At 44.0% G+C, this 22,970-nt stretch overlaps 1 protein-coding gene across 1 annotated transcript in view; it reads left to right on the top strand.

Moving 5' to 3' along the window:
* The window catches only part of megf11 (multiple EGF-like-domains 11), a 289,636-nt gene that overhangs the window by 230,719 nt on the left and 35,947 nt on the right, over positions 1-22,970 (top strand). The window contains exons 12-15 of the mRNA XM_034288058.1: positions 7,932-8,052; positions 8,768-8,931; positions 9,680-9,782; positions 22,312-22,458. Of these exons, the coding sequence (XP_034143949.1) occupies positions 7,932-8,052; positions 8,768-8,931; positions 9,680-9,782; positions 22,312-22,458 (535 nt within the window). The remainder of the gene's footprint in view (positions 1-7,931; positions 8,053-8,767; positions 8,932-9,679; positions 9,783-22,311; positions 22,459-22,970) is intronic.

Raw genomic sequence — 22,970 nt, 5'->3', positions numbered from 1 at the left:
AGTCTAACAGTCGATTTATTTCACTGGATTTGCAGAGTAATGGATAAATGAGGATATGGTAATACATTAATTATCCACAATACGCCATCTAGTGTATCTCAGTAACATGCGCTAGTTGACAACACCTCAACTAATATAACTCAATAACCCATGTTAGTTAACAACACCTCAACTAATATAACTGTTGTTAACCCACGCTAGTTAACAACACCTCAACTAATATAACTCAATAACCCACGCTAGTTAACAACACCTCAACTAACATAACTCAATAACCCACGCTAGTCGACAACCGCTCAACTAATATAACTCAATAACCAACGCTAGTTAACAACACCTCAACTAATATAACTCAATAACCCACGCTAGTCGACAAATAACAGCAGAAGTTCAGTGTGGAGAAAATGTTGAAGTAAATAGGTACAGTGGGGAGAACAAGTATTTGATACACTGCCAATTTTGCAGGTTTTCCTACTTACAAAGTATGTAGAGGTCTGTACTTTATCATAGGTACACTTCAACTGTGAGAGACGGAATCTAAAACTAAAATCCAGAAAATCACATTGTATTTGCATTTTATTGCATGACATTTACACAGAGGAATAACCTCTGTGTAAATGTAACAATCTGCGGATGACACACAGTGGGGCAAAAAAGTATTTAGTCTGCCACCAATTGAGCAAGTTCTCCCACTCAAAAAGATGAGAGAAGCCTGTAATTTTCATCATAGGTGCACTTCAACTATGAGAGACAAAATGGGGGGAAAAAATCCAGAAAATTACATTGTAGGATTTTTTATGAATTAATTGGTAAATTCCTCAGTAAAATAAGTATTTGGTCACCTACAAACAAGCAAGATTTCTGGCTCTCACAGACCTGTAACATCTTCTTTAAGAGGCTCCTCTGTCCTCCACTCATTACCTGTATTAATGGCACTTGTTTGAACTTGTTATCAGTATAAAAGGCACCTGTCCACAACCTCAAACAGTCACACTCCAAACTCCACTATGGCCAAGACCAAAGAGCTGTCAGAGGACACCAGAAACAAAATTGTAGACCTGCACCAGGCTGGGAAGACTGAATCTGCAATAGGTAAGCAGCTTGGTGTAAAGAAATCAACTGTGGGAGCAATTATAAAAAAAATGGAAGACATACAAGACTAAGGATGTCCTGATCAGATCACATGATCGGAAATCGGACCCGATAACGTGGTTTCAGACTCGATTGGAATCGGACGTTACCTCCCGATCAGGACTCGGATGTACACTCACCTAATGGATTATTAGGAACACCATACTAATACTGTGTTTGACCCCCTTTCGCCTTCAGAACTGCCTTAATTCTACGTGGCATTGATTCAACAAGGTGCTGAAAGCATTCTTTAGAAATGTTGGCCCATATTGATAGGATTCAGGGGGGTTGCGGTTGGTGGGTGTCCCTTTGGTTGATGCCTGGCAATGTGGTTGGATTGATTTCCTGCCTGTTGGGCCCTGTCCGGGGCCTCCCCCGGGTAGGGCCACAGTGTCACCGGACCCCCCCGTCTCAGTTTCCAAGGTGTTATGCTGCTATATTATTGTGCTGGGGGACATGAGGGATGTACTACTAACTTTTCTCAGTTTCCTCCAATTTTAAATTTTAGAAGGAGATGAGGTCCTGGTCCACACCTGCGGATTACCTGGTTTGGGGGGACCGTTGCTGTTCCTGTCCTTGTCCACCTGGTCATACTTCTGACCTAGTCTAAAATCAAATATACTCTGGATTTAGCCAAGAGAAATTTATTTATTATTCCAATTGGACTCTTAATATCTCACCCGGCACAGCCAGAAGAGGACTGGTCACCCCTCTGAGCCTGGGTCCTCTCTAGGTTTCTTCCTAAAATTCGACCTTCTTAGGGAGTTTTTCCTAGCCACTGAAATTCAACACTTCTGTTGTTTGCTCCTTGGGGTTTAAGGCCGGGTGTCTCTGTAAAGCACTTTGTGACAACTGCTGTTGTAAAAAGCGCTTTATAAATAAATTTTGATTGATTGATTGATAGGATAGCATCTTGCAGTTGATGGAGATTTGTGGGATGCACATCCAGGGCAAGAAGCTCCCGTTCCCCCACGTCCCAAAGATGCTCTATTGGGTTGAGATCTGGTGACTGTGGGGGCCATTTCAGTACAGTGAACTCATTGTCATGTTCAAGAAACCAATTTGAAATTATTCAAGCTTTGTGACATGGTGCATTATCCTGCTGGAAGTAGCCATCAGAGGATGGGTACATGGTGGTCATAAAGGGATGGACATGGTCAGAACCAATGCTCAGGTAGGCCGTGGCATTGAAACGATGCCCAATTGGCACTAAGGGGCCTAAAGTGTGCCAAGAAAACATCCCACACACCATTACACCACCACCACCAGCCTGCACAGTGGTAACAAGGCATGATGGATCCATGTTCTCATTCTGAGAAATTGAACAGGTGTTCCTAATAATCCTTTAGGTGAGTGTATATGTATATATATTCTCATAATATTTTAACACATCTATAGTTATGCGGTGGCACAGAGTTAGACCCTTTTGACTCCACACAGAAACAGCAACGCGTGCGGCAGGACATCACTTTTTTGCAGAGACGCTATTGGTTAAATGCCGGCAAAGTAGAACATGGAAGCAGCTTGAAGCGGAAAGCGCGAGTATGTCTGCGGTCTGGAGGTAATATAAAGTTGATGACAACCACATTGCCATAGAAAACTGTGAGATATGTAAACTTGGGATTGCAAGAGGTCGAAAGGAAAAGGCTACAATTAACACAACAAACCTGATATGGCACCTCAAAAACAAACAACCGACACAATACAGCGAGTTTATCCAGGCAACCCAGCCGAAGACGAGTCAGCTCACGCTGCAGGAGAGTTTGAAGAGTATTTACATGCCTGCCGGGTATTTTAAGTTGAGGTGCTATTTGTTTTTATATTAGACTTTTTTTATATTTACGGTTGCAAAAGTGAAGTCCAAAAGTGAAGAATTTATGTTATTACTTTGTTTCAAGCTACCTCACAGAAGTGCTCTGTTTGTTAAATGTTTGTTGAAATAAGGTGAATTAAATAAAAAATAAGGAACATACTGGATCTGTTTTTTCGCTATTCTTTATTCTTTTTTTATATATTATAGAAGTATCGGATCAGGACTCGGTATCGGTAGATACTCAAAATCAAATGACTCGAACTCAAGGGCAAAAAACCTGATCGGGACGTCCCTTTACAAGACCTCTGATAATCTCCCTCGATCCGGGGCTCCACGCAAGATCTCAGCCTGTGGGGTCAAAATGATCACAAGAAAGGTGAGCAAAAATCCTAGAACCACACAGGGGGACCTAGTGAATGACCTGCAGAGAGCTGGGACCACAGTAACAAAGGCTACCATCAGTAACACACTACGCCACCAGCGACTCAAATCCTGCAGTGCCAGACGTGTCCCCCCTGCTTAAGCCAGTACATGTCCAGGCCCGTCTGATGTTTGCTAGAGAGCATTTTGATGGTCCAGAAGAGGATTGGGAGAATGTCATATGGTCAGATGAAACCAAAATATAACTTTTTGGTAAAAACTGAACTCAACTGTTTGGAGGAGAAAGAATGCTGAGTTGCATCCAAAGAACACCATACCTACTGTGAAGCATGGGGGTGGAAACATCATGCTTTGGGGCTGTTTTTCTGCAAAGGGACCAGGACGACTGATTTGTGTAAAGGAAAGAATGAATGGGGTCATGTATCGTGAGATTTAGAGTGAAAACCTCCTTCCATCAGCAAGGGCTTTGAAGATGAAACGTGGCTGGGTCTTTCAGCATGACAATGATCCCAAACACACCGCCTGGGCAACGAAGGAGTGGCTTCGCAAGAAGCATTTCAAGGTCCTGGAGTGGCCTAGCCAGTCACCAGATCTCAAACCCATAGAAAATCAAGAGTTGAAAGTCTGTGTTGCCCAGCAACAGCTGTAACAACTCGTCGTGGTGTAGTGTTGGTTAGGAACCAGGCGCAGGCAGTACTCTCGTTCGTGGGTTTTTATTCAAACAACAAACAAACCAAACACGAACGGAAAACGAAACTAACTACTGACTGAATGAAAATAAAGTGCGCAACAACGTGTCTTAACAATCAACATTCAACAGTACATTAACAACACTCACCGGTATACTAACAGACAGCAACAATGACAAGCGACAGCAACAATGATCCACAATGTGGGGAGCAGAGGGGAAACATATATACACATACAAACGAGCTAGATTGGGACCTGGTGTGGAAGATTGGAAACGTGACAGTCCGGGATGTGTTCGTGAGATATGAGAACTTGTGAAAATATGGCACGGTGGCGCTGCTGCTCACCGCACCATGACAACAGCCCCAAAACATCACTGCTCTAGAGGAGTTCTGCATGGAGGAATTGGCCAAAATACCAGCAACAGTGTGTGAAAACCTTGTAAAGACTTACAGAAAACATTTTACCTCTGTTATTGCCAACAAAGGGTATGTAACAAAGTATTGAGATGAACTTTTGTTATTGACCAAATACTTATTTTCCACCATAATTTACCAATAAATTCATAAAAAGTCATACAATGTGATTTTCTGGATTTTTTTTCCTCATTTTGTCTCTCATAGTTGAAGTGTACCTATGATGAAAATTACATATTTTTAAGTGGGAGAACTTGCACAATTGGTGGCTGACTAAATACTTTTTTGCCCCACTGTAGATGTAGGGTATTATCTCACAAAAGGACTGACAAGTTTATCCAAGCGCTGGAGCGCAAGGATTGAGATACCGGGGTTGTTCAGTAAACAGTTATGGGAACTGTAATTGATTTAGGATGAATATTAAATGCATGTACAGACATGGGATAAATGTCCCCCTGGAGACAGCCAAGTAAGACATCGATGCAAAGATTATCTCACAAAGGGCTGATGGGTTCATCCTAGCATTGGAGTGCGAGGAGTGAGATACTGGGGTGTTGAAGTTCATGCAGCCCCCCTGGAGACAGCTAAGCCAGAGAATTGTAAAAATCTGACTGTTTTAATTCCATTGCATTTTGTATTTTTATTTTCACTGTAAAGCACATTGAATTGCTTCTATGTATGAATTGTGCTATATAAATAAACATGCTTGCTTGTTTGCTTGCACTGCAAAATGATCAGTTTCTCTGGTTTTACAATTCCTAGGTATGTGTTTGAGTAAAATGAACAGTTTTGTTTTATTCTATACTTGGAGGATAAAATTAATGACAAGATATCTCCCAAATTCCAAATAGAAATATTGTTATTTAGAGTATTTATTTGTAGAAAATAACAATTGGTCAAAATAACCAAAAACAGGTACATTGTTTTCAGACCTCAAATAAAGCAAAGAAATCCAATTCATATTCATTTTTTTCAACAACAAAATACTACTGTTTTAACTAAGGAAGAGTTCATACATCAATATTTGGTGGAATAACCCTGATTTTTAATCACAGCTTTCATGCGTCTTTGCATGCTCTCCACCAGTCTGTCACATTGCTGTTGGGTGACTTTATGCCACTCCTGACACAAAAATGCAAGTAGCTCGGCTTTGTTTGATGGCTTGGGGCCATCCATCTTCCTCTTGATCAAATTCCAGAGGTTTTCAATGGGGTTCAGGTCTGGAGATTGGGCTGGCCAGGACAGGGTCTTGATCTGGTGGTCCTCCATCCACACCTTGATTGATCTGGCTGTGTGGCACTCCATTCCTCAATGGTTCTTTTGCAAACTTTTTTCTAGCTTTGCACAACTTCAGCCCTGCCTAACCCTAGGAGCCTTTTTTGAACTGTCCTAGTCGTGCACTTCACCCCACCTGCTGTTTGCCATTCTTTTTGTAGGTCACTTGATGTAATCCTACGGTTGTTGAGTGACATTCAAATTAGTTGATGGTCATCTCGGTCAGTCGTTTTCCCCCTCTGCCAGTCTGTAGCTTTGTTGTCCCCAATGTCTGTTGCTTGATCTAGTTTTTATGAACCGCCGTCTTTGAAATGTTCAGGAAGAATGCAACCTGATGCTCACTGTGTGTCTCTGGCAGTAAATTGAACCCTTCTTTTCCTCACTCAAAGCTTTTCTTTTCAACTCTTTTGTTATGCTGAATATATATATATTTTTATTCAAATTACCTTTGAGGTACTACTTACACTGTTGCCATCCAGCTGGTCCTGTTGCTAGAGGATAGTGATGACCACAACAGTGGTTTTTATACTTTTCCTCATTAAATAAAATGTTATTCAGGTAATCACAGTACCGCATTAAGTTAAATGAGGTGTGCCTGTTTTGGAATTTAACAGACACTGGAATGGAATGGCTGCCATACATGTAGAGATGCTGATTTAAGAAATATCTCTTAATTCTTTCCAGAGCGGTATATAGCCTAGCTAGCATATTTTATTGATTTATAATGATGTTGTATTGATAACGGATAATGGCATAACTAAATGCCCTGCCTGTTATTAGACGATTGTCTCTACTACAAAAGTTCAATTTTACCCTCCGAAGGGAGGGGATCATGCTCTGCTTCAGTACATTTTGGCATTCATGGTTCCCTCAATGAACTGTAGCTCCCCAGTGCCGGCAGCAATCATGCAGCCTTAGACCATGACCCTCCCACCAACATGCTTGACTGTAGGCAAGACACACTTGTCTTTGTACTCCTCACCTGGTTGTCGCCACACATGCTTGACACCATCTGAACCAAAAAGGTTTATCTTGGTCTCATCAGACCACAGGACATGGTTCCAGTAAGCCATGTCCTTAGTCTGCTTGTCTGCAGCAAACTGTTGGTGGGCTTCCTTGTGCATCATCTTTAGAAGAGGATTCCTTCTGGGATGACAGCCATGCAGACCAATTTGTTGCAGTGTGCGTCGTATGGTCTGAGCACTGACAGGCTGACCCACCACCCCTTCAATCTCTGCAGCAATGCTGGCAGAACTCATACGTCTATTTCCCAAAGACAACCTCTGGATATGACGCTGAGCACGTGCACTCAACTTCTTTGGTCGACCATGGCGAGGCCTGTTCTGAGTGGAACCTGTCCTGTTAAACCGCTGTATGGTCTGGGCCACCGTGCTGCAACTCTGTTTCAGGGTCTTCTTAATCTTCTTATAGGTGCCATGTTGAACTTCCAGTGACCAGTATGAGGGAGTGGGAGAGCGATAACACCAAATTTAACACCCCTGCTCCCCATTCACACCTGAGACCTTTTAACACTAACGAGTCACATGACACGGGGGAGGGAAAATGGCTAATTGGGCCCAATTTGGACATTTTCATTTAGGGGTGTGCTCAATTTTGTTGCCAGCGGTCTAGACATTAATGGCTGTGTGTTGAGTTATTTTGAGGGGACAGCAAATTTACACTGTTATACAAGCTGTACACTCCCTACTTTACATTGAAGCAAAGTGTCATTTCTTCAGTGTTGTCACATGAAAAGATATAATCAAATATTTACAAAAATGTGAGGGGTGTATTCACTTCTGTGAGATACTGTATCTCTAGTAGTTATTTATCCAGTGGTAGACAATTGTTAATCTCATTATGAATTCTGTTTGGTCAGAGACTTAAGAAAAACTGTCTCATTAAAGCAAAAAGGCAAATTTCATATATAGAAGCAATTCAATGTGCTTTACACAAAAAAATTAAATACAAGGCCAAAGTTTCATTATATGATAAGTTTGAATGTTCTATGAATGTTTTAATTAAAGCGAAATACATTATATTTTAATAGCAATTGTTAATTTAAAAGAAATATACTATTGACGTGTTGGACCTTTTTGCCATTGTTTTGAAGTTCATCCATCAGGTCATCCATGACTCTCCTCTTCTTCATCACCCTTCTCTCTCACCTCCTCTCTCTCCTTCTGCCTCCTTCTATTGTATCTCTTCCTCTCTCCTCCCTACAGGGTGATGACTGTACCACCCCTTGTCCCCCTGGTCTATATGGTCCCAGCTGCTCCTCAGCGTGCTCATGTCATAACCAAGCCTCCTGCTCCTCCTTCGATGGATCCTGCAACTGCAGAGGAGGTACAGAACTTCACCACCATGAAGGGAGGAGGTACAGAACTCCCCCATCATGAAGGGAGATTGTAGAGTATTGTTACATGTTCAGACCGGGCCTCTGTCAGATGTTGGGGCCGGGCCTCTGTCAGATGTTGGGCTGGGCCTCTGTCAGATGTTGGGCCGGGCCTCTGTCAGATGTTGGAGCCGGGCGTCTGTCAGATGTTGGGCCGGGCCTCTGTCAGATGTTGGGGCCGGGCGTCTGTCAGATGTTGGGCCGGGCCTCTGTCAGATGTTGGGGCGGGCCTCTGTCAGATGTTGGGCCGGGCTTCGGTCAGATGTTGGGCCGGGCCTCTGTCAGATGTTGGGCCGGGCCTCTGTCAGATGTTGGGCTGGGCCTCTGTCAGACGTTGGGCCGGGCTTCGGTCAGATGTTGGGCCGGGCCTCTGTCAGATGTTGGGCCGGGCCTCTATCAGATGTTGGTCTGGGCTTCTGTCAGATGTTGGGCCAGGCCTCTGTCAGATGTTGGGGCCGGGCCTCTGTCAGATGTTGGGCCGGGCCTCTATCAGATGTTGGTCCGGGCTTCTGTCTGGACTCATCAATCGTGTGCTGCATGGTTAGTTAGGGCCTGGGACATAACCAGAGCTGACAGAATAATTGCTGTTTCAGATAATAGACTGATTGATTTGTTGACAGGGTAATTGATGTTTTGGTTAATTGACTGACTGGTGTGTTGATCCAGGTTGGCAGGGGATGGACTGTGCCATGCCTTGCTCTGAGGGGACCTGGGGTCTGGGTTGTAATCAGAGCTGCGTGTGTGCCAATGGGGCAGCCTGCAACCCCGTGGACGGCACCTGTACCTGCTCCCCAGGCTGGAGAGGGGAGCACTGCCTCCTGCCCTGTCCTGTAAGTATTCAACCCTTAACCCTGATCTTAACACAACCCTTAACCCTGACCCTCAAACCCTGCCCATGACCTTTAATCCTAACCATGAACTGTCATATCCCTGTCCTTTCTGGCAGGAGACTGCATTACCAACGCTGCCAAACTGACATGTCTAATGTAATCAGTCAATTCCTCCAGCTACCATAACATCCTATGCTATTTCTGACTGGATGAGGCTGCTAATTCACATGGATAGCTAACGTAAACAGAATCCTCACCTCACCATGCCCGAGTCTAATTCCTCTCAGATGTTTCAGCGTCATTGCCATGCCCGAGTCTAATTCCTCTCAGATGTTTCAGCGTCATTGCCATGCCCGAGTCTAATTCCTCTCAGATGTTTCAGCGTCATTGCCATGCCCGAGTCTAATTCCTCTCAGATGTTTCAGCGTCATTGCCATGCCCAAGTCTTATTCCTCTCAGATGTTTCAGCGTCATTGCCATGCCCGAGTTTTATTCCTCTCAGATGTTTCAGCGTCATTGCCATGCCCAAGTCTTATTCCTCTCAGATGTTTCAGCGTCATTGCCATGCCGAGTCTTATTCCTCTCAGATGTTTCAGCGTCATTGCCATGCCCGAGTCTTATACCTCTCAGATGTTTCAGCGTTATTGCCATGCCCGAGTCTTATTCCTCTCAGATGTTTCAGCGTCATTTCCATGCTGTTGTTTTGCAGTAGTGGTTTAATTTGTGTCGTCATCGGTGTTGTTGTCAGGGGGGCACGTACGGTCTGGAGTGTCGTGAGCAATGTGACTGCATTCATGCCAACGGATGCGAACCTGTGAGCGGGTTTTGTCGCTGTCTCGCTGGATGGACAGGTCAGTACTATGATAGGACACACCCACTGAACACAATACACACACTGAACAGCAGGTTGGATTCCTGAGGTTAGATGTGATTGGCTCCAGTTAGACGGTGTGATTCTGAGGTGATCATGTTGACACCCCAACACACACATCTTCAGAGTCTCTGTCGTTCTAGGGATACAAAGAGACAAAGTCCTCTCATCTCTAAGACTGACATTAAACAAAAACCTAATGACAGGAATCTAAACCCAACCTTAATCTCTAACCACAACTATGAGTTTTACTCTCATCTTAAAGGGATGGTTCGTCCAAAAATCTGATTTATGTGAAAGTCCACTTACCCTGAGTTCTTCTTGAAGGAACAAGGAGTCATTTTGTAAAATAATCCATGAATCAACTCTGTCCCAGTCCATAATTAGCATCATTAGCATCGTCCAAATTCATGAATGTAAACGGTGCATCCCACTATACCAAAGATGCTTGCAAGCAGGAAAAAGCTCCAAAACACTTCAAACTACAGTAATCTGTTGCGGTAGCATACATTTTTTAAACTGTACACTGATGAAAAAAACTGTGGAATTGGCTGAATTCAAAGTGGCACTAGTGAAATATTTCCTAAAGCTACCATACATAGCTTCTGTTCTTCGGCATTAATATAATTGAGGTGAGCATGAACTTTAACCTCAACAAGCTATGTGATGATAGGTTGCTTCGTGTAGCTGGCACATTTTCATCGGTGGACTTCATAATAATATTTGTAATTGTGGAAAATGGCATCATAAGAAAGGTAAAAGGGATGTGCGAGAAGACACATGAGGTTTCACTCGTTGCCACATGTGGAAGTTCTGTTCACCGTTCCATCTCAACCACATCACCAGGACGACATACAGCCTCCAGATCCCAAGATCCTCCAGATCTCAATCACAACAAACGCAGCACTCCTCCCAGCTCCCAATCACCAAAATACTAAGCCTGTTCAAGAGTTTGTGATAGCTTTCTAATGTTCTTGGATCCTAGCATGCCTTCCATGTTTAAGATTTAGCTTATCCTGGTCTGTACCTTCGCCTGAGCCTTTTGTCATATGTGCATGTATTTAGAATTTTGCCTTCAGCCTGCTCCTTTTGTGCTTCTGCCATTCTTTATGTTCCCCATCCTACTCTAAAATTGCTGCTAGTTTACACTGTTATTTGTATTATTGCTATATTTTTTGCTATATTTTAGCTTTATATATTTCTTAATTCTTACCACCTAGATGTCGTTTGCCATGTGACAAGAATTTCATTGTGCAGGATGACGATGTATTATTCGGTGCATTTGATAAATAAACTTTAAACTTCTGGATATTCACATTTGACCACGCTGTTTGCCGTCTCCTGGGTTTTGAGTTGAAAATAAATTCTACCCACACCGCAATTGGGACAATACCTCTGCCTCTCTCGAGTCGTATAATGGGAGAATCAATGGAGCAACTTCACCAATGAGACATACGAGTATGCAAGAAACATTTTACTGTGGAGGATCGTGACCCACATTTACTTAGAAGAGGACTAAAGGCAAGTGCAATTCCATGAAGTTACGCAGTTCAACCCATGGAGACAATACAAACACATTGCCTCTGATATATCCAAGCTTCTAGTTAAGTCAAATCATCCTCTGTGTTATTCTGGTTAGAACAAGTAAGGCTCTATCCCCTGAAAAGTGTTCTTCCTTGTTGTATTCAGAGTAAGTCCTTTCTCTCTCAAGCAAATAGTTTGACTGTCCGAGGTGAATATCAAAGACGAAATAGTTAACTTGCTTTCGAGCTAGCAAATATTAACTTTTGTTTATCGTGATGTATACACTTAATCTTACCGAAATAATCAGGAAGTACCTGTTTATTTGAAATGCAAATTCTATTGTGAAAATGTACACTTTTATTAGAGGAATCTAACAGTGTGATGTTCTTCAGGGTAAGTGGACTGTTACCCAAATATTACTTTTGAATGAACTATCCCTTTAAGTCGAAGGCAAATAGCCTTTTCAAATGTATCGTGTTTTACTTTCCTTTGCCACTAAGTTAGTAAAACATGAACACACATACACACAAATATACACCACACACACCAAACCACAGAATGTCTTAGCAGTTTTGTGTTAATTAAATGTGTTGTTTGTTTTGTGCTTGGAGATGGCTGGGCAATGTAAATAATGTAAATTAGAGATGGGATTTGTGATCCAATTTAACTCACTTTGAATCCTGGGCTAATCATGTTTAAATCACACACACTCACAGATCCGTAGTGAAGTTTAAATTGACTCAACAGTTGGTGATACACAATCATTTAAATTATTTACATAATTAATATATTATATCTATAAAATGTAAAGCTACAAGTCATTAAACCACAACGTGCTTTATGTAAGGGTTGAAAGCTGACGTTATATACATTACCATAAGTGAGGATGAGTGTTGATGTTTTATACATTACATCATGTAAGGGATGATCGCTGACCTTATATACATTACCTGGTGTGAGGAATGATCGCTGATGTCATAAACATTACCTTATATAAGGGATGATTTGTGAGGTTAGGGACATTAACTAATGTAACGGTTGAATGCTGATGTTATATGCATTACCTTATGTAAGGGGTGAGGGTTGATTTTATCTGCATTACCTTAAGTAAGGGAAGAGTGTTGATGTTGTATTCATTACCTTATGTAAGGGGTGATTGATTATGTTATATACATTACCTTATGTAAGGGATGGTTGCTGAGGTTAGGGACATTACATTATATATGGGACGATTGCTGAGGTTAGGGACATTACCTTATATAAGGGATGATTGCTGAGGTTAGGGACATTACCTTATGTAAAGGATAATCGCTATTATTATATACATTACCTTATATAATGGATGAGTGCTGATGTTAGGGACACTATTATGTGTAAGGGATGAGTGCTGAAGTTAGGGACATTACCATGTGTAAGGGATGAGTGCTGAAGTTAGGGACATTACCATGTGTAAGGGATGAGTGCTGAAGTTAGGTACATTACCATGTGTAAGGGATGAGTGCTGAAGTTAGGGACATTACCATGTGTAAGGGATGAACGCTGACATTCTGTATATTAGCTTGGAAATATTTGAGTCCCATCAAGTCCCTTTGGAATGAATTTCTTGAACATAATATACTGTTCATCTCATACTATATTTGCCAACAAAACAATACTGAAGGCCCACAATTGAAGATGGAAGTAAGTAAGTAACATTTATAACAATAACGTTTTCAAATTCATTTTTATTTGGAGCAAATTTCTATTTATTAATAACCCTTTCATCTGGTCATTAGATATCTCCAGGGACAAATATCTCTGGAAGCCATTCATTGATTTATTGAGTGTTCTGTTACCATGCTGACTATCACAGTCAGGTTAACCTCAACCTCAAAAAACATAATAACAGCAAAAATGTCCCCAGGTTCTCCCGTGTCACACCACTCCCCAAGTTGTCCCGTATCACCCCACTCCCCAGGTTCTCCCGTGTCGCCCCACTCTCCAAGTTGTCCCGCGTCGCCCCACTCTCCAAGTTGACCTGTGTCGCCCCACTCACCAAGTTGTCCCGTATCACCCCACTCTCCAAGTTGTCCCGTGTCACCCCACTCCCCAGGTTCTCCCGTGTCACCCCACTCTCCAAGTTGTCCCGTGTCGCCCCACTCTCCAAGTTGTCCCGTGTCGCCCCACTCCCCAGGTTCTCCCGTGTCACCCCACTCTCCAAGTTGTCCCGTGTCGCCCCACTCTCCAAGTTGTCCCGTGTCACCCCACTCACCAAGTTGTCCCGTATCACCCCACTCCCCAGGTTCTCCCGTGTCACCCCACTCTCCAAGTTGTCCCGTGTCACCCCACTCCCCAGGTTCTCCCGTGTCACCCCACTCTCCAAGTTGTCCCGTGTCACCCCACTCCCCAGGTTCTCCCGTGTCACCCCACTCACCAAGTTGTCCCGCGTCGCCCCACTCTCCAAGTTGACCTGTGTCGCCCCACTCTCCAAGTTGTCCCGGGTCACCCCACTCTCCAAGTTGTCCCGTGTCGCCCCACTCTCGAAGTTGTCCCGTGTCGCCCCACTCTCCAAGTTGTCCCATGTCGCCCCACTCCCCAGGTTGTCCCGAGTCACCCCACTCTCCAAGTTGTCCCGACTCACCCCACTCTCCAAGTTGTCCCGAGTCACCCCACTCTCCAAGTTGTCCCGTGTCGCCCCACTCTCCAAGTTGTCCCGAGTCACCCCACTCTCCAAGTTGTCCCGTATCACCCCACTCCCCAGGTTCTCCCGTGTCGCCCCACTCTCCAAGTTGTCCCATGTCGCCCCACTCCCCAGGTTGTCCCGAGTCACCCCACTCTCCAAGTTGTCCCGAGTCACCCCACTCTCCAAGTTGTCCCGAGTCACCCCACTCTCCAAGTTGTCCCGTGTCGCCCCACTCTCCAAGTTGTCCCGAGTCACCCCACTCTCCAAGTTGTCCCGAGTCGCCCCACTCTCCAAGTTGTCCCGTGTCGCCCCACTCTCCAAGTTGTCCCGTGTCGCCCCACTCTCCAAGTTGTCGCGAGTCACCCCACTCTCCAAGTTGTCCCGAGTCGCCCCACTCTCCAAGTTGTCCCGTGTCACCCCACTCTTCAAGTTGTCCCGTGTCGCCCCACTCTCCAAGTTGTCCCGAGTCACCCCACTCTCCAAGTTGTCCCGTGTCGCCCCACTCTCCAAGTTGTCCCATGTCGCCCCACTCTCCAAGTTGTCCCGAGTCACCCCACTCTCCATGTGGTCCCGTGTCGCCCCACTCTCCAAGTTGTCCCGTGTCGCCCCATTCTCCAAGTTGTCCCGAGTCACCCCACTCTCCAAGTTGTCCCGAGTCGCCCCACTGTCCAAGTTGTCCCGTGTCACCCCACTCTTCAAGTTGTCCCGAGTCACCCCACTGTCCAAGTTGTCCCGCGTCGCCCCACTCTTCAAGTTGTCCTGTGTCGCCCCACTCTCCAAGTTGTCCTGTGTCGCCCCACTCCTTCTCAGGCCCGGCTCCAGGATGAAATGACTGAGGGGAAATGTTTATCAATGGGGGGCATATCAAAGTCATATACCATTTGCGGTGTTTAAGGGGAAACAGAACCGGGGGGCCACAGATTCTATCGGTGGGGGGGCCATGCCTGGCTTTGCCCCAGCATGGATCCGGTCCTACTCCTCCACTCCCTCCGCTGGCTTTCAGGTGAAGCTAGCATCCACTACAAGAGCAGCAAAGGGAGTTTTCTCCAATGTACCTTCAGGCATGTCTCAAACCCTACATATCTACTACCCAGGCTCTTCATACCCACACTCCTGGGCCCCCAGCCCCCAATATAATTTGTATTGTCTTCTTTCCAGCTGTGATTTTTGCTGATAATTTATTGAGTATATTGAAAATCCTATTATTATTCCTATTATTGAGTTGAGTGGTTGTCCCACCTGGCTGTATTAAGATGAATTACTGTAAGTCTCTCTGGACAAGAGCATCAACTAAATAAATAAAATGTCAACAATGTAGCTACATAATCACTTTATGAGGTTGTTTCTAGTGACACTTATTGAAATATGTCTCTATAACAATGAGGTCATCATGCTAGATTGAACCTGGCATACCAATGTTTTCCTTTTCATTGTTTCATTGGCAGTCTGTAGAAGATTGCATTGCAGATCATCACTAGGCATGAGAAAATGCCTAAATCATTTGTTGCTAATATGTCAATGAAACCTCAAAATTCAACAAAACTAGTTGCTGGATACAACACCACAAACCAGAACAATTTGGATTTGACTGCTAACCCCTAAAAATGTTGCCAGACCAGCTTCATTCAAACAGAAAGAATGTATTTTATAATCAATTTTGTATTGTCAAGCACTTTCAATACACTATTACTGTAGATCTATTATAGACATTTAAATCTCTACACATTTTGATCGATTTTTCATTAGGGCAAGTCGAGCATATCATTTTAAATGGGAGATTTCAAGCTTTAGAAGTTTTTTTGACCTTACAAGAATCTACAAGTTTGCATTTAAATATTAAAACAGTCAAGTAACTTCCTCAAAGTTCCCTGAGTTCTCTGAAAAAAGGTAAGGAATAGAGTTCAGAAAACAACAGGAAGGAAAAACAAGGAGAGACAGAGGGGACAGAGGAGGGAGAGACAGGAGGGAGAGAGGAGGGAGTGATAGAGGGGGAGAAAGGAGAGAGTGACAGAGGGGGAAAGAGGAGGGAGTGACAGAGGGGGAGAGAGGAGGGAGTGACTGAGGGGGACGGAGGTGGGAGAGACAGGAGGGAGAGAGGAGGGAGTGAAAGAGGGGGAGAGAGGAGGGAGTGACGGGGACGGAGGAGGGAGAGACAGATGGAACAGAGTAGGGAGAGCCAGAGGGGAACTGAATAGAGACAAAGAGGGGGACAGGGGGAGACAGGGGAGGGAGAGACAGAGAGTGAGGCAGAGGAGGGAAAAAGAGGGGAGACAGAGGAGGAGGAGAGGGAGAGATGGAGGGGGGCAGAGGAGGGAAAGGAACATTGGAGGGGGAGAGGGGGGAGCCAGAGGAACATTGGAGGTTGATAAAGTGGGAGGGAGTTGAAGAGAGGGAGAGACAGGAGACGAGTGGAAGTATGGATTGAGTATAAAAGTCATCCCTGCGGAGACGAGTAGCGGTATGGACTGAATATAAAGGTCATCATCATTGTGAGGACAGGAAGAGGTATGGACTGGGTATTGAGGTCATCATCCCTGTGAGGATGAGTAGAGGTATGGACTGAATATAAAGGTCATCATCCTTGTGAGGACAGGTAGAGGTATGGACTGGGTATTAAGGTCATCATCCCTGTGAGGATGAGTAGAGGTATGGACTGAGTATTGAGGTCATCATCCTTGTGAGGACAGGTAGAGGTATGGACTGGGTATTGAGGTCATCATCCCTGTGAGGATGAGTTGAGGTATGGACTGAATATAAAGGTCATCATCCTTGTGAGGACAGGTAGAGGTATGGACTGAGTATTGAGGTCATCATCCCTGTGAGGACGATTAGAGGTATGGACTGAGTATTAAGGTCATCATCCCTGTGAGGACGAGTAGAGGTATGGACTGAGTATTAAGGTCATCATCCCTGTGAGGACAGGTGGAGGTATGGACTGGGTATTAAGGTCATCATCCCTGTGAGGACAGGTGGAGGTATGGACTGAATATAGAGATCATCATCCCTGTGGGATTTTATCTGGTTTTCCACTCAGCATCCTGAGCTCAGGGCCACAATGACTCCTATTACCTGCTCTGAGGACCACGCGGAGAGAGGCAGGGGACCAGGATGTCATGCTCTGAATACCAGACACGTATGGTTGTGTGCTCCATCTGGTGAAGTTAATTGAGTCACCTTTCACAGCAGTCTGAGAGCTTTCCAACCCAGTCCCCATTTAGAATCACCAGAGTCAGACACTCAGATTGACTGGACCTCAACATCAGACATTCAGGGTGACTGTATTATAAACCCAGTCCATAACATACTGTATGCAAACCATTTACTAGACTACATTATTATTAACCCAGTCCATAACACACTGTTTTCAAACTACATTACTAGACTACATTATTATTAACCCATAAGCTATGCATAACATCTACTAGACTACATTATTATTAACCCATAAGTTATGTATAACCTCAACTAGACTACATTATTATTAATAACCCATAAGATTTGTATAAAATCAACTAGACTACATTATTATTAACCCAGAATATTTGTATAACCTCTACTAGACTACATTATTATTAACCCAGAAGATTTGTATAAAATCAACTAGACTACATTATTATTAACCCAGAAGATATGTATAATACAGTATCTACATGACTACATCATTTTTAACCCATAAGATGTGGATGTACATACAGTGGGGAGAACAAGTATTTGATACACTGCTGATTTTGCAGGTTTTCCCACTTACAAAGCATGTAAAAGTCTGTGAGTGACGGAATCTAAAACAAAAATCCAGAAAATCACATTGTATGATTTTTAAGTAATTAATTTGCATTTTATTGCATGACATAAGTATTTGATACATCAGAAAAGCAGAACTTAATATTTGGTACAGAAACCTTTGTTTACAGACCGTCTCCATATCCTTCAGGTTCCGGGGCTGTCGCTGGGCAATACGGACTTTTAGCTCCCTCCAAAGATTTTCTATTGGGTTCAGGTCTAGAGACTGGCTAGGCCACTCCAGGACGTTGAGATGCTTCTTACGGAGCCACTCCTTAGTTGCCCTGGTTGTGTGTTTTGGGTCGTTGTCATGCTGGAAGACCCAGCCACGACCCATCTTCAATGCTCTTACTGAGGGAAGGTTGTTGGCCAAGATCTCGCAATACATGGCCCCATCCATCCTCCCCTCAATACGGTGCAGTCGTCCTGTCCCCTTTGCAGAAAAGCATCCCCAAAGAATGATGTTTTCTCCTCCATGCTTCACGGTTGGGATGGTGTTCTTGGGGTTGTACTCATCCTTCTTCTTCCGCCAAACACGGCAAGTGGAGTTTAGACCAAAAAGCTCTATTTTTGTCTCATAAGACCATATGAACTTCTTCCATTCCTCCTCTGGATCATCCAGATGGTCATTGGCAAACTTCAGACATGCCTGGACATGCACTTGGTTGAGCAGGGGGACCTTGCGTGCCCTGCAGGATTTAAATCCATGACGGCGTAGTGTGTTACTAATGGTTTTCTTCAGGTCATTGACCAGGTCCTGCCGTGGAGTTCTGGGCTGATCCCTCACCTTCCTCATGATCATTGATGCCCCACCAGGTGAGATCTTGCATGGATCCCCAGACCAAAGGAGATTGACCATCATTTTGAACTTCTTCCATTTTCTAATCATTGCGCCAACAGTTGTTGCCTTCTCACCTAGCTGCTTGCCTATTGTCCTGTAGCCCATCCCAGCCTTGTGCAGGTCTACACTTTTATCCCTGATGTCCTTACACAGCTCTCTGGTCTCAGCCATTGTGGAAAGGTTGGAGTCTGTTTGATTGAGTGTGTGGACAGGTGTCTTTTATACAGGTAACAAGTTCAAACAGGTGCACTTAATACAGGTAATGAGTGGAGAACAGGAGGGCTTTTTTTCTTAAAGAAAAACTAACAGGTCTGTGAGAGCCGGAATTCTTACTGGTTGGTAGGTGATCAAATACTTATGTCATGCAAAAAAATGCTAATTAATTACTTAAAAATCATACAAAGTGATTTTCTGGATTTTTGTTTTAGATTCCGTCTCTCACAGTTGAAGAGTACCTATGATAAAAATGACAGACTTCAACATGCTTTTTAATTGGGAAAACCTGTAAAATCGGCAGTGTATCAAATACTTGTTCTCCCCACTGTATCATATTGTATCTGTGTGTACAGTATATTGCAATGTGGGTTATATTTTAAGGTGTGCATATCGGAATGTGTGTTCATCTCAGTTGTGTTTAATAGGCTGGCTGGTTACACTGCTGTAAAGGGACTTGTTTCTCTCCTCTCTTCTTTTCCACCTCCCTCCTCTCAACCATATCATCCTATGTCCTTCTGCTTATCTCTTCTGTTCTTCTCCTCTTCTCTACTCTGTTCTTCTCCTCTTCTGTCCAGGGGTCTTCTCCTCTACTGTCTAGCTTGTCTTTCTGGGGTTTAAGTGTTTTACTATGTTCTCCTCCTCTCATCCTTCTCTTTCCTCATTTCTTCTCTTCTGGCTGGCCAGCTTTCCTGGGGTCGGAGTGTGTCTCCATTAGACTCATAGAGGAGTGATCTCTGCTGACAGGAAAGAGGGTGGGGCCAGTGTTTGCCCTGCATCCTGATTTGCCCCCCATCTGTGGCCCTGGTCAGTGTTGCACTATAAAGGGAATAGACAGGGTCTAACAGAGCAGAACCTCAAACCCGCTCTGAGACAAAACTCACTTTGAAGTCCAGGACCGACCTGCTTCTATAACTAACCCTCATCAGCACATAACTCCCCCTGGACTCCTCCACAAAGGGTTCCTTTTGAATACCTCACCCCTCTCCTCCTCACCCCTCACCTCCTCCACCCTCACCCCTTCACACCTCTGCATCTCCCCCACTTCTGACTAACTCCCCCCTCCTCCCCTGTCCTCACCCCTCCCCCGTCCCACTCAAAGGGACCGAGGCAGATATTGTAGTGTGGTGGTTTCCTGAGTCCCCAGAGTTTGGCCCTGCTTTAATTCAAAGCAATTCCTCCTAATGCTGTTTTAATGGCCGCTCTGCTCAGTCGCTCCACACTGTTTTCTGTGGCACTTCTCTGTCAAAGAACATTTCAAATGAGAATACAGAGAGCAGGCTGGAAGAGCTTGAAAGGATGGCGTGCATGTGTGTGTATGTGTGTGTGTCTGTATGCTTGCATTTCTTCATTTACATGCATGTTATAGTTGAGAGTATACAGCAACCATGTCTCTCCATGCATGTCTCTCCAGTATCTTATTTTTTGGTTCAGTATCTTTAGTTCTATACCCCAGTCCTATACCCTTGTCCTATACCCCAGTCCTATACCCCAGTCCTATACCCTTGTTCTATACCCCAGTCCAATACCCTTGTCCTATACCCTAGTCCTATACCCCAGTCCTATACCCTTGTTCTATACCCCAGTCCTATACCCTTGTTCTATACCCCAGTTCTATAACCCAGTTCTATACCCCATTCCTTCACCTCAGTCCTTTACCCTAGTCCTTTACCCCAGTCCTATACCCTAGTCCTTTACCCCAGTCCTATACCCTAGTCCTTTACCTAGTCTCTCTTTCTCTCTCTAATAGAGAAATAGTGCTTGCATATGTGTGTGTTCCTATATAACCTCCATAATGAGCAGCTAGTGGCTGGGCGGCCCAGTTGGATGTCTCTCGCATCAGATCAAACAGGAATACATTGGAAAGGAGAGCAGGAGGCTGAGCAGAACTGAAATAACACTAACGATCTACATCAAAACCGGGCTTTGTTTATTCAGAGCAGAACCTCAGATGGCCCATTATACAGCTGGTGTTCCTGTAGTTAGCCGTCCTGCCTGTGATACAGTATTCACACATCGTTTACATCTGAAACCCTCCAATACGTTTACTGTTCATAGTCAGCCATGCATCTCATGAACCTGATCTCCTCTGTAAAAACACATCTCAACATTATCAAGTATCTTTCGTTGTGTTCAGAACCAAGATCAGAATCCCAATCTGATGTTCTGGAAAAAATTGAAAGAACAACCAGAGAATGCTTATCACAGCACATAACAACCAGTTTCAGTGGTTGTAGCATCATGTGGTTTAAGAATAAATATTGATTTTAAATTCTAGCTATGTATTGTTGTTAAAACATTAAGTTAATGTGATATGGGCTTTATAAAATGTTTCTGGTGGTCGATATTAGCCATCACATATATGAACACATGCCACAGCCATATACTTGTATTAGTACTAAAATTCACAGCAATGATGGTAAGGTCATTCTCTTGTGCATATTTATATCAGTAGTGATATTTACAGCCATAATGGTAAGGTCATTCTCTTGTGTATATTTATATCAGTAGTGATATTTACAGCCATGATGGTAAGGTCATCCTTAGTGGCTGTGATTGTTATATGTGATGTGTTATATGTGATGTGATGTGATTTTTAATGTCTCTCAACAAAAGTAAATCATGTGTGTGTGTTTGTGTGTGTCTGTGTGTGTGTGTCTGTGTCTGTATCTTTGTGTGTGTGTGTGTGTCTGTGTGTGTCTGTCTCTGTATCTTTGTGTGCGTGTGTGTGTGTGTGTGTGTCTGTGTATGTCTGTCTCTGTATCTCTGTGTGTGTCTGTGTGTCTGTGTGTGTCTGTCTCTGTATCTCTGTATATCTGTTTGTGTGTGTATGTGTGTGTGTGTTTGTCTGTCTCTGTATCTCTGTATATCTGTGTGTGTGTGTGTGTTGTGTGTGTGTCTGTCTGTCTGTCTCTGTATATCTGTGTGTGTGTGTGTGTGTGTTTGTCTGTCTCTGTATCTCTGTATATCTGTGTGTGTGTGTGTGTTTGTCTGTCTCTGTATCTCTGTATCTCTGTGTGTGTGTGTCTGTGTGTGTTGTGTGTGTGTCTGTCTGTCTCTGTATCTCTGTATATCTGTGTGTGTGTGTGTGTGTGTGTGTGTGTGTGTTTGTTTGTCTGTCTCTGTATCTCTGTTTCTCTGTGTGTGTGTCTGTGTGTTGTGTGTGTGTGTGTGTGTGTGTGTGTCTGTCTGTCTCTGTATCTCTGTATATCTGTGTGTGTGTGTGTGTGTTTGTCTGTCTCTGTATCTCTGTATCTCTGTGTGTGTGTCTCTGTGTTGTGTGTGTGTGTGTGTGTCTGTCTGTCTCTGTATCTCTGTATATCTGTGTGTTGTGTGTGTGTGTGTGTCTGTCTGTCTCTGTATATCTGTGTGTGTGTGTGTGTGTGTGTGTGTGTGTGTGTTTGTCTGTCTCTGTATCTCTGTATCTCTGTGTATGTGTCTGTGTGTGTGTGTCTGTGTGTGTGTGTGTGTGTGTGTGTGTGTTTCTAGGCTTCCACTGTGACAGCGTGTGTCCCCAGGGTTTTTGGGGTCCTAACTGCACTGTCAGCTGCTCCTGTCAGAACGGAGGTACCTGCTCCCCTGAGGATGGTACCTGTGTGTGTGCCCCCGGATACAGAGGCACCTCCTGCAAGAGAAGTATGACCTTCAACCCCTGACATCTGACCTTTATGGTAGCTCTAGCTGAACCTGTGTTACATAAAGACTCTTATCTGATAGGCTGAGGTCTTTAAATGGAGCTAGGCTCTGATTGGCTGAGGCCAGCTCTCTGTGATCTCTGTTGTGCACAAGCTATGAGCTCAGAGATTAGAGGTTATCTTCACAGAACAAATTAAATATCTGAAATCCAGGAGTAAGTCATCTTTACTGGACAAACTAAATATCAGACATCAGGGAGTAGAAGTTACCTTCACAAGACAAACAAAATATCATTATATAATTGAACAGAGAGTGGGAGGGATGCTTCTCAAAGAGGGATTCCACTAACCCAGATCCTGTCCCAGGCTGTTAGACTAAAAGACCAATGATGCAAATAAATACATCAATAAAAACCACAAGAATAGTATGAGACAAGGCAGACAGACAAAATAACATAGAATAGTATGAGACAAGGCAGACAGACAAAATAACATAGAATAGTATGAGACAAG

This window comes from Esox lucius, chromosome 19, assembly GCF_011004845.1.
Source record: "Esox lucius isolate fEsoLuc1 chromosome 19, fEsoLuc1.pri, whole genome shotgun sequence".
Classification (NCBI taxonomy): domain Eukaryota; kingdom Metazoa; phylum Chordata; class Actinopteri; order Esociformes; family Esocidae; genus Esox; species Esox lucius.
The sequence above is the reverse complement of the archived record's forward strand: the minus strand, read 5'-3'. Positions and strand labels throughout refer to the sequence as shown.